Source organism: Canis lupus, chromosome 9 (genome assembly GCF_048164855.1).
Source record: "Canis lupus baileyi chromosome 9, mCanLup2.hap1, whole genome shotgun sequence".
In the NCBI taxonomy this organism is placed as follows: domain Eukaryota; kingdom Metazoa; phylum Chordata; class Mammalia; order Carnivora; family Canidae; genus Canis; species Canis lupus.
In genome coordinates, this window is record NC_132846.1 from 50,112,816 (window position 1) to 50,124,855 (window position 12,040).

The window sequence follows — 12,040 nt, forward strand, 5'->3', positions numbered from 1 at the left end:
TTTCCAAATGCACTTCAGTATCCCCAACTTCAAGCTTCTGGTCATGCCCTTGCAGGTCCCCTGCCTCCTTTCCTGACCTCTTACCTCTCACTTCCTAACTTGACTGTGTGAAGCATAGTCCTTGAACAAGTTGGCTCCTGCCTTCTAGATGCTGCTCCCTCAACCCTAAATGACTGCCTCACATATGAAGACACCTGAGACCTGGGCATTTAAGGCTCAGCTTAGCTCCTACCTCCTCAGGGAGGCCTTTGCTGATAATCTAAATCATCCACCCCCTACCTTCTTGATCACAATACCCTGTTTTCCGGAGTTCTTATTGTCTGAAGTTGTTCTTTCACGGGCTGCTCTGCTGTTTCCTTGATTACAGTGTTAGGGCCACAGGAACAAGGACATTGCCTGGGTCGTCATTTTTCTTTCCCAAGTGTCTGGCAGGGAGTTAAATGTTCAATAAATACTTGGTGGAAATAATGGGTTCCTGGGTCTACACACTGTGTGTAGGCCCAGCCAGTAAGGAGCCCCTCAGAGTTGTCTTTGGAGGGCAACTATCTGCTCCAGTCCTTTATCTTGGGGATTCACATTCTCCTTTCCATGGTCAGGCAGCTGTTTCTTCTGTGCTGTTTTCTGCCTTTGCTTTGTCAAGAATTTCTTTCTTCCTTAGGAAGAAAACAAGAAAAAGCTCCTGACTGTTCAGTTGTGAACTCAATCTTGAAGGTGGGGGAAGGAGAGACAGGTTGGACTTCAGGAGAAATGAACAAGTGACAAGAAGGGCCAGAGGCAGTCAGCCATTCCTGGGTCCTTGAGCTGTCCTACTCATTATGGTATACTTGATCAGCAAAAAGCTGTGATTATCCTATGCTACGGCTCAGAGAAGGGAAGGAGTGCTCTTGGCTTGGGGGAGGCCAAAGTACAAGGACTGATCCGAGCAGAGGGTTTTTCTATTTATTACAAAATTTGTTACACAAATACAGCTGACCAAAAGGTCTAAAAACAGCCCAGACTCTTCCAACCCTGATCCACTTGTAGACACAAGCATATAAGCCATGCTTACTCACAGGGGAGCCCTTCTTAGAATTGCCTGTTCCTCAGATGGTTCAGAGTCTTGGGTCCAGTAGCAGAGAGGAGCCCAGCCTGGAAGGGTGACCTCCTGAAGCAGCCCTTGGTGGCAGCTGCTCTGGGTGATGCAGCAGCTGTAAGTTTCATAGTTCACATGTTCCCACCATATAAGTCAGATGAAGGGATGAAAAGAAAAGGGAAGAAGCTGAGGGCTGGGAAAGGGAGCCTGGAAGAGGCTGTCAGTGGGGGAAGGGCACACACTGGGTTTCTTGATCTGGGTGAAGGTATAGGGTATTCACTTTAAAATGATTCTTTCAATTGTACGTATATGTTATATACTTTTCTGTATGAAGGTTGTATCTTACAAATTTTTAAATGTAAGAAAAACCCCAAACCTAAAAGGCTAGCAGTGGGTAAGGGGGCTCAGGATGGTACAGAAAAGAAGAAATGAAAGAGGAGGGAAGATGAAGGAAGGGGACAGTAACGGTAGAAGACGAAATCTTGGAGGTGGTGACGCTGGCCTCAGTTTCTCTTCTTCTGTCCGGAGGCTGGCTCTACTTCTAGGTACCAGAGCCCAACTAGCATACCCAGGATTGAAAAACCTTAAATAAGAGAAAAGATTGGTGGCTGACAGAGGCACAGAGCTTTCTCACACTCTTGTATGTCTGCTCTCCTGCCCCAGCCCTAGGGTGCAGTTCCCATGGGAGGTCTGGGGGGGTTGGATGCTTACTTGCCACCATCAGGGGTGCCAGGACGCCAATCGTGGGAGCTGCAGTCCCAAAGACAAACAGCTCGGAGAGGAAGTGCCCCAGGGCGAGGAGGAAGGTCCAGAGTGTGATGTGGTACAGCCTACAGGGGAGCAGACACAAATGGGAACGAAGGCCCGCTCGTTCAGTGCAGAGGAAAAGCAGTGGTCAGATTCCACACACACATTAATACCAACCCACCATGTGGCTATGGCTAAAGGAAAAGGAGACTTGGGCCCGAGAAAGACCCATCTGCTCAATCACATCGATTTACCCTTTACTTAGGGCAAAATCGAAGGTTTCAGCTGCTCGACTGAGAGGAGAACAGTCCAGGCATCCAAAGTGGATCTCCAAGTCATAGCAAGGTAGGTGGTGAAGCCAGCCCCAGCAAAGCAGAGTCTGGGTTATGGCCATCCTAGCAGTAGAGGCCGTTTCTGGATCAATCTACTTACTCAAAGTGGCTTGGCTCTGTAGTCCAAGCCCACCTGGTAGCTGTTCGGCCAGTGGCTGATCAGTGCTCATATGATGGATGCCTAAGAATGAAGGGCATGAGCAGCGAGGACCTCTCTGGGGCTTTTAGATGCTCTTGCCATGGGGGCTGGTTACTTTGTGTTTTAGCCTAGGACAATGATCAGTTGGAGAACACAGTGGTAACCTCACGGACCAAGGATGTATTCCTTACTTCTGATTAAGAGGTGGAGAAGATATAGGTTATAGGATGACTGACCACTGGATTGGATATATTTTTTTTTAACTATGAAATTTTTAGAATTAGGAAATATTTCAAACGTACAAAAACTGTTGATCATAGAATACTATAATTAACCCGTATGCAACCAACACCCTGTTCCATCATGTTTTGACATTTTTGGTTCAGATTCTTTTTCCTAAGAAATAAAATATTACAGATAGCAGTTAAAGCATTCTATGTATCCTTATTCACCCTAGATCCCATTCCCCTGCCTCCCTAGAAGGAATTGATATGTTAAATTTGATTTTTATCATTCCTGTGCATTTTTTTATACATTTATGTTAATATGAACATAGGGTGTTTTTGAATTTCTGGATTAGGAGGAAATAGAATCAGAGTGTACATCAGAAGAGTATGGGCCAAAGTCCATACCAAAGTCCCAGGGTAAAAAAGGCAACAAACAGAAGCTAGCATTTGTGGCTATCCTGCGTTGGGAGAAGGGGAAATGAATGGGTGATAATGAGATAAGTCTTACTCCAAAAGCACATCAAATGAAAGATACGCCTATCATCAATTTATCATGGTAAAAGTCTTTCAAAGGATTATTTAATTCTCACTCCCTCCCAGGCACCCTGAGGGGTAGGGTAGAACAGATAAACTAGTTCATTTTATACATAAGGATACCAAGATGCAGAGAAGGTGAACAGCTGATCCTTGAACAGCATGGGTCCACTTATACATGGATTTTAAAAGATAAATACAGTACAGTAAATGTATTTTCTCTTCCTTATGATTTTCTTTTTTTTCCCTTATGATTTTCTTAATAATGTTTTCTTTCCTATAGCTCACTTTATTGTAAGAATACATTATATAACACATACAACATATACAAAATGTCTTGATTGACATTCTTATTAGTAAGGCTTCTGGTCAGCAGTAGGTCATTAGTAGTTAAGTTCTGGGGGAGTCAAAAGTTATATGTGGATTTTCAACTGTGGGGAGCCAGTGCTCCTGACTCCCATGTTGTTCAAGGGTCAACCATATAATGAACTTGCAGCTACAAAAATAGTTACTATCAGGATTGAGACAAGAGCCCATTTTCTTGTTTTCGTTCTTGGGCCTTAGGCTGCTTCACTAAACCATACTACTTCCAAAAATACATTTCAATCTAGCACAAGTCAAACCAGAGTTTCAAATTCAAAAAATAATTTAAAAAGTTGGAGAGATCACAGGGTTAATAGCCCTGCTTCAAATCCCACTTGAGTCCGTCTTCCTTAGTTCAAATTAATTGGGCCTCTAACATGTAGAGCTGCAAACTCAGGAATGAAAATCATTACCTCCAAGGGTGGCTAGGAGACTTAATCAAGGTCATGTAGATGAAAGCTCCTGGCATAATCAAAGGTGCTCAGTAAATATCATTACCTCTTTTCCCAAATGCTGAAAGTTTAGATACGACAGAAAAATATTTTAGTGTGAAGTTGACATTTTAGTGGCCTTAGCCACTGACTTGAGCAAACTTTCTGCTTTGACTGTGGTGAGGACAGTTGGAAAGAGAGTTCGAGCCCCCTCCAGTGGCCAGCACCAGTTATAGCATAAAGACAAGAGGCTCTGCAAATGTTCCACACTAGTCTGAGTACCCTAGAAAAGCAGAATATAGGAATCCTGGGTTCCCTTTCACTCTCACCTACTGACTCTACATAAGCTTACGGTGGTTTACTTGTGGGTTCCTTTTTTCATGGATTGTGATTTCTGTTCATTCCTACTTCTTAAGGAGGAATGTGAGAATAAGGTATATGTGGGTGGCTGCTCTAAAAAGAGCACACTATTCTATTTCTTTAGTAGAAGAAAGGCTGATTCTTTAGTAAAGAAGTAGAGGGGTATGATGCAGGCTGCTGGATCATGACACTGCCAGTTGCTATTCACTTCTAAAGAATTTTCAAACTTTAAACCTGTTAGGCCTATTACTTATTATTATTATTATTATTATTATTATTATTATTATTAGCCTCGAAAGAATAGGACCTACTAGCTTTTTATTATCCATATTCTATAGGCTATTGCATGAAAATGAATAAGCCTCCAGGGGGAGGACCACACTGGGTATGCCTAGCACCTGATTTCCAACAAAAGGATGCTAAGGCTTTTCCTTCCCTTACATACGTCTTGTTGTGGATGTCGATGGCACAGAGGCAGCGAATCACTGATGACAGCAGTGTCCAGATCCCAAAAGTCCGAGCTTGGAGGCCATTCACTATACAGCAGAGAAAAGAGTGTTGAGAGGAGAGAATTAGGATTCCCTCCAAACTCCTTTACTTCACTGGTGGTTCATGAGAGGCAGACTGCTCAGCCTGAACTCTCTGGCTGGGCAGAGGGGAGGCTCTGGTACTATACATGGGAACTGGAAGGAATTCAAGAATGAGAACTATTCAGCTCCTCTTCAAATGTCTAGAGTTGGGTGGGGGCAGTTTCAAGAGTAGAAATCCAGAGTCTACCTAGGTAATAACTCCTGAATGTAGCAGTTTATACCTCTGTCCTGGAAGCCACTCTGGTGTGGGTGAAGTTCAGCAAGTCTGGATTGGGACAGGTTTGGGGGAATGTTGCAGACAGTGGTGCATTAATATAAGATGCCTACGTCAGTCAGCTTTCAAGGCTGATGCAGGAGAGAACTTGAAAATCCTGAGACCTATCTAAATGCTCAATCTGGTGTGGAAGAGACTGAACTCTTCTTCAGAATCCAGATCTATGTTATTTGAACAAAGCTTAAACTGGGCAGGTTTCCTGTGCATTTGGTACTGGAACAAAGCATTGCTTCTTTGGTGTTTGCTGAGGCCACCTTGCTCTTGATGACTTTGTTCTGGTACTCTGTTCTTAGTATCTTATCCTGTGAGTACTGATCACAGTCTACCTTAACAGTGGTCCTAGACCCTGGGTGTTTATTAGAGCAACTACAGACGTTTTATGAAATTACCAAGACCTGGGTACCAGACCAATTAAATCATACTTGTTGGAGGTAGGCCCTGGAAATATGCATTTTCTAAAAATACTCTCTCCCTGGGTGATTGTAATGTACAATCTAAGGCATCCTGTGGCCAGGAAAGGCGAAACTGTGAAAGCAAAGATACTTCCTTTACTGGTCTATTGAGCAAGAGAAATTTCAAGGGTAAGACTGATGACTGAAAGGCCGATGAATGTTTACTTGGGCTTTAAAGATTTTCCATCCTTTGGAAAACCAGAGAGTGATACCAATTTCACAACCCTGAAGATCTTTAGATGGTAGTAAGGTGAGAAAAAATTTCATATGCACCAAATATCTAGTGGTTGGCCCCAGAAGGCTACATTCTTTATAATGTCAAACCAGTTTGACAGCTCTTCTGATGAAAAGGCTGGGGAAATAGCTCTAGTTAGTGACACACAAAAGTGGAATATCTCATCATCTGTAGCCAGTTTAGGCATCAGGTGAAATTCTGGAGGACTAGGTCAGATAACCTCTAAAATCCTGTGAATCTACACAGCAGAGGGCAGTGTTTGGGGGCGGGGGGGGGGGAAGTGGAACTTTTCCAGATACTTTACTCCTATTGAGCTTTGCTCAAAATGAGCCTTAGCCTACTTAAGATTCATTTTGTATGGAGATGTTACAGAAAAATGAGCTAGGTCAGAGCCCGAATCTGGGTTAGCTATAAATGTGACACAGAATTGTCAGCTGCGTGAAATGGTGCTGCAGCTCAAACACCACTACCCCACACATCAGTGCAAGGAAGCACAAGCTGAAATGTGAAAATACTCTCAGCTGGGAGGCTCAGGAAACTGGGTAAGGCCAGCAGAGGCCTTCTCAGTTTCACTTTGGGAGACCAGTTCAGAGGAATTTTGGACATCTTCTCAGGGACTCTTCAGTGTTTGGGAAGAGCTTGGATTGGTAACTCCCTATCTGCAGCATGGAATAAACCATGGCACAGCCTTGCTTCTGAAGAGGGCTGAGATCATATGAAAAGCTTTTTTATCGCTTTCTAGTGGGGCATCCCAGAGTCACCAAATAACTCTATCTTCTCACTTATCCTTGTAATACATTTGTATTGTCTGTGAAATGTAAAGGACAGTATAACATGGATGAAAATGTATTCAGACAAGCTTGGGGGAAAAAGGGCCAAGTGCTATCCAGAAAGTCTATTATTCTAGTGGCTTTCCGAGTTAGCCAGCAGCAGAATCACCTGGGAGGTTACGAAAAAATAGACTTGGGGCCCCACTTGGTGTAGAAATTTCAGGAAATAAGTTTGGAGGAGAAAATAGGTACCTGTGATGTTTGCTTTTAAATTTCTTAGGTAGTTCTCAAGGATAGTCTGGTCTGGGAACCACAATTAGGCCACTCCCATACAGGATGCAGTTCTCTGACTTCTTACCAAGATCCGGCTTGCCAGTGTAGAGCTTTTCATAGAGAAAGGTGTGGTCTCGGAAGCTCTGCAGCGTGTTCCCTATGGCTATGATGGACACCATAACCAGCCAGCTTCGTAACACATTCAAGAAACGGCTCATGACTTCCCTCCAACCCGAGAAAGCTTTTTGCCTTGGGAACAAAGGCAAAAAACAGGAGACAGCAGTTAGTCTACTTCAAGCATAAGCTATCTGATTTGGGTAGTTAACTTGCGTCCCACTCATAAGTTATCTGGGCAATCATTTTGCGAATTCCTTTCCAAGTCTCTAAGGCCCATCCACCCTCAGTTATCTTAACATACTATTCTTACTTCACAGGGTTAGTTCACTGCCTTTGGATATTTGCCCTATATCGAAGGGTGCTAACCTGTACCTAGAGTAAAAAAGGCTAAATAACGCAATGGCTGGAAATGGTAAAGCCAGACAAAAATAATGGAGAAAAAAGGAAACAAACGAAAAGGAGGTGTACAAATATTACTATAAAGTAATAAAATGGATTTGTGTGACACTAAGAGAAACTGGTCTTGATATTTACTCATACTAGTAGCAGTGAATCAACAGTATACTTTGCAGTAGGTGGCACAGTACTTATTTTCGTCTAAGCAACTTCTCCACAATGGTAGCCTAAATCAGAACTGTTTTCTCTTGGCTGGAATCAGTCCTTTAATATCTAAACCCCTAGCCTAGTTTTTTTTATGTCATTCTTATAATGCAAGTGGCGCAAGGTAATGATAAATCTACTAACATATCCGTCTAGCTATTGATGACAGACCCTTCTAAGCACAGGAAAGCCTTATACATTTGAGTGGGATCTATGGAGTGATGGCAATATTTACACTCTCAGGTGTTCTCTACTCTGGTTCTCAGGTCACTCATGCTCCATAAGCTAGAACAAAATAAAAGTTAAACTTTTGTGACTTGAAAACAAGCATGAAAATTGAATGGAGAAGGAAACAGTAATGTTGGTGTTGGGTTGCAAGAGAGATTATGACAGGGTAGCCCCAGTGGCCCAGCGGTTAGGCGCCACCTTCAGCCTGGGGCGTGATCCTGGAGACCCGGGATTGAGTGCCACGTCAGGCTCCCTGCATGGAGCCTGCTTCTCCCTCTGCCTGTGTCTCTGCCTCTCTCTTTCTATGTCTCTCATTAATAAATGAATAAAATCTTAAAAAAAAAGAGAGAGAGATTATGACAGCTAACAGTTATCATGCACTTGTATATGCCATGTATATATTATCTCATTTAATCCCTAAACAAGGTGGGTAGGCACTATTACTATTTCCATTTGACAGATGAGAGTTGGCACGGAGAAATTAAGTGATTTGCTTGAAGTTACACAGCTTATGCGTGGCAAAGCTGAGATTCAAATTATGCTTTGTTGGATTCTATATTGCAATACTGCCTCACTGAGAATATTTTGATGAAGTTTCTATTCTCAAAGACTAAGTATACTATATACGCTTGTGCCTTGAAGTTGTATACAAAATCCAATTACGTTCTGTATTTTTTGTTTAAAAAAAAAAGCTTCCACGAATCCTTGAGGAGCAACGATTTCAATCAACTTGATTTAAATAAAACTCGTGGATAAAGAATTTAAGAACAGAACTACTACTTCTCATTTTCATTGTAGTTTTTTTTTTTTTTTTTTTTTTGGTTGTTTTTTGCTTTCCCCACAGTTCATCTGTTGTAAGGTTAACTTCTTGGGCCTGAAGTGGTGATAAGTCATCAGGCTTCCTTTGTCACTCTGGCACAAGTTTCAGTATGATCAGCTGAAATCGATATTAAAGTCAGCCATGGCATAAGACAGTGTGAAGCACTAAAAAGAAAACAAAATAGAGAAACAAAAAAAGGAGCTCTAGAGGAGGAAGCAGGAATCCCTCAGGGAGGGGTAGATGACAACAATGGATCTTGTTGAAGTCCAGAGAGAACAGAGCTTTATTGGAGATCAGAAGTGGTCATGGCATGGGCCAAGACACCGCCCCCCCCCCCCCCCACATCCTTATTTTCTCACCATTTCTCAATAGGAGACTCAGGCTTTCTCCTCCCAGGGTCAGAAACGCCTTATGGATAGCCCCCTTCTCTGAGAGAACTTATGCCCATTTTACGGAAGCACTTAGAAATCCTAACAGATGGCTGATGAGGGCAGAGCCTGAGCACTCTTCCGATCTGCTCTACCAGAATCCTCACCCCCATTTGCCCCAAAGCTTTAGAGCCTCCGAGAGTACCCAACATCTGTTCTCCAATTTTGTCCTGGCCCGGCCCAGGAAAGGTGTGGTGTTAAAACTAGTCAGGAGGGAGGTTCCTACCCTTCCAACAATCATTTTGCAGCTGTGAGACCCTGCGTGAGAAATCTGCAAAATGGAGTTAAAAAACAAAAACAAAGACAAAAAACAAAAACCCATCTCAAGGGTTATTCCGTGAGAAGGTGAAGGTTCCTTGCCCTGGGCTCAGAGTAGCCGCTCATTCATCCATCCGCTCATTGGTTCCTCCAGCCTACCAAGCCCTTCTTCATCTTCACAGTCCCAGCTCCCCCGTCTCAAGGTCTCTCCAACCCTTGGTCTCGCCTCCATTTTTCCAGGCTCCCTGGATCCTTTCCGTCAGATGCCACACAAACACGTCCCCCCCTCTTCTCCTCCACATGGTCCGTACCTGGTGACCGGATCCCCAGCACAGCAGCGGGCAGCACCAGCGGGAGCCCCGGCGGCAGCAGCCAAGCTCCAAAAGCGGTCCAACGAGCGAGGAGCCCACCTGAGCCATTTGTCCTCGCCCCCGCCCACAGCCCGGCTCCAGGATTGGGTCGTTTCCGTCAGTCCTCGCTCTGATTGGCGGCTCCGGTTGTGCTCGAGCAGGAGATGGGGCGTGAACCCTCTTACTGCCAATCAGTGGTCGCCGATGCCCAAGCTTCACCCTGGGTACCGCCACTCGCGCCGCGGGGCCGTCCGGTTGAGCGTGGCCGAAGAACCCCGGCGCTGGAGGCTGGTGGAGGGAGAAAGAGCGGAAAAAAGAAAAAAAAAAAAGGAGTCGAGACTTTGGCTGAGAGCAAAGCTCTGCGCCCGCGCGGCGCGGCGGTGACGACATTCCTTCGCGCCCAAAGCCGAGTGACGACATTCCTTCGCGCCCAAAGCCGAGCGTTTTTAAGCGCGGGGTGGCGGGCGCCTGCGCAGTGGCTCCGAGCGGGCGGTTGCTGGTTGGTTGTTGTAGTAACGGGGGAAGCAGCGGTCGGCGGCGGCCGGGAGCCCGGCTGGGGAAGGAGGAGGGAGGTAGGCGCAGAGCGCGGTCCCCGCCGGCCGGCCGGCCCCGAGCCATGGGAAGATGAGCCAGGTAAACGCCTGCGCTGGCGCGCTCCGCTCCGCGAGGGAGGGGAGCTCCCGAGTCTGGGCGGGCGCCGGCCGCTGCACTTCCCTGTCGGGGTCCGGGAGCAGCTGTTGGTTTCCGGGCGCGCCGGGCTGAATCGCCGCGGCGGAGTCCCCCCTGCCCTCCCGCGGGGAGCATCTGAGGACCTGCCGGGGGTGGGACCGCGGGGCTGATCCCTTTAGGGCGGGGACGCTCCTCGGGCGAGTGTCCTTAATCTTCTTCGGATCGCCGTCTTCTCCGCTCGGCTGGCAGCCTGCAACGGGTTTGGCATCCCTTCCTCCCTGGGAGGTTTCGTGTGCTTTAATTTAAAGGACTTCCCTGGGTGGCGCAGCGGTTTGGTGCCTGCCTTTGGCTCAGGGCGCGATCCTGGAGACCCGGGATCGAATCCCACATCGGGCTCCCGGTGCATGGAGCCTGCTTCTCCCTCTGCCTGTGTCTCTGCCTCTCTCTCTCTCTCTCTCTCTGTGTGTGTGACTATCATAAATAAATTAAAAAAAAAATAAAGGACTTCCCAACACTTTGGGAAAGATCGAGAAATCCCGTTGGGAATCCTCGGAAGGACATCTTCTTTGAAGTTGTTAGATATTGCCCGTTCCGCTGAGGATCTGTAGGGATCGTTACCGGGATTGCCAGGTGTTTTTTTTTTTTTTTTTTTTTTTTGGTCTTGTAGACGATCTTTATCATATTTTGAATGTATAGAAAAATGAGATCTGCAAAGATAGACATCACGTGGTTATGTCGGAGTAACAGGGTTATGGGCATCGAAACGTTTTCGTTTTCTTTACCTGTAATTTCAATCCCATCCTTAAACACAACGAACATGTATTTTTTACGGATGCAAAAAAAATATTTTAACTTGGAAATATCCTAATTTCAAGGTCTATTTGGGAGTCAAATCATAGTTTGTGATTTTCAGTAGCGGAGAATGATTTTTGAGAGTGTTTGGAAGGACAGTTTTGTTTTGTTTTCAGCTATTTATGACCTTGATTCAGGAGAATATACTAATCTTATAGTTTAGTAGTTAAATTTGTTTTAGTGAAGTATGAGGGCATTTCACCTGTATGCCTGTCCTAGAGTCTAAAGAAATATTTTCAAGCATTGTATATCTTGAGTTTTTATTCTTAAAATAAAAAAAAGCAAGTTTTTCCAGCATGGGGTCTGTCTGTTTTTGGGCAGTCATCCACCTACCTCAGACTTTCCTAAAAAGCTAATTTTTGTTAGTTTTAGTATATATGAGAAAATTGAAAAGCTCAAACTGAGTAACAGCTCTTTAAATACATGAAGGACAGACGGTATGTTTGAAAAAAGCCTTGATTTTTGTGGCATATGAGAGGCACTGTGATAGAAGGTAAGCTTCTAGATGTTGCACACCATTTAGGTAAATACTCATATTTGTTGTATGGAAGATCAATAGCAATAATCACCAAGTAGAAAATGGCATTATGTTTCACATCATTTGGCTTTCTTGCAGGAATCCGTGCCACCTAAATTGTTTGACCCAGTGAATCTTCAAGGAAAGGTCCCTGAGGCCCCCGTCTGCTGACTGCATGACAAACCCTAAAGGAAATGCCAGTCGTGATGGCCCGGGACCTGGAGGAAACAGCATCATCCTCAGAGGATGAGGAGGTGGTAAGCCAAGAGTAAGTAAGAGCAAGACTGCCTTGACCCTTTGCCTTTAGGGTGGAAAATAACTCTCTTTTACTTAAACCTTCTTTTACCTCATTCTTCCTTGGTATAGTCTGACTCTGGTTTTATTTTCTAGCCACAAACTGAA

The 12,040-nt window shown here is 44.9% G+C and overlaps 2 protein-coding genes across 39 annotated transcripts in view; one reads left to right on the forward strand and one right to left on the reverse strand.

The window, feature by feature from the left end:
- Positions 1 to 925: 925 nt before the first annotated feature.
- On the reverse strand, positions 926 to 10,419 carry ERG28 (ergosterol biosynthesis 28 homolog). 3 transcript variants are annotated; one of them, XM_072839416.1, is made up of 5 exons: positions 9,562 to 9,993; positions 6,885 to 7,048; positions 4,651 to 4,741; positions 1,784 to 1,902; positions 926 to 1,655 (listed from the first exon to the last, which is right to left on the reverse strand). In XM_072839416.1, exons 2-5 carry the CDS (start codon positions 7,015 to 7,017, stop codon positions 1,576 to 1,578), a joined length of 423 nt encoding a protein of 140 aa, XP_072695517.1. In that variant the 5' UTR covers positions 7,018 to 7,048; positions 9,562 to 9,993; the 3' UTR covers positions 926 to 1,575. The 3 variants fall into 3 exon arrangements, 2 of the variants coding, with proteins under 2 accessions (XP_072695517.1, XP_072695516.1); XM_072839415.1 differs by having other exon boundaries at positions 4,647 to 4,741; positions 9,562 to 9,969; XR_012036948.1 differs by lacking the exons at positions 926 to 1,655; positions 1,784 to 1,902 and having other exon boundaries at positions 4,647 to 4,741; positions 6,779 to 7,048; positions 9,562 to 10,419.
- TTLL5 (tubulin tyrosine ligase like 5) overlaps positions 10,088 to 12,040 on the forward strand; it is a 270,361-nt gene continuing 268,408 nt past the window's right edge. For 22 of the 36 annotated variants that reach the window (XR_012036922.1, XR_012036921.1, XR_012036942.1 and 19 more), the window contains exons 1-2: positions 10,088 to 10,233; positions 11,738 to 11,906. Coding sequence is in view for 14 of the 36 variants with exons in the window: in XM_072839391.1 (XP_072695492.1) it covers positions 11,833 to 11,906 (74 nt within the window). In the remaining 22 variants the exon portion in view is untranslated. The remainder of the gene's footprint in view (positions 10,234 to 11,737; positions 11,907 to 12,040) is intronic. The other 14 variants (XR_012036932.1, XR_012036931.1, XR_012036936.1 and 11 more) reach the window with 2 other exon arrangements.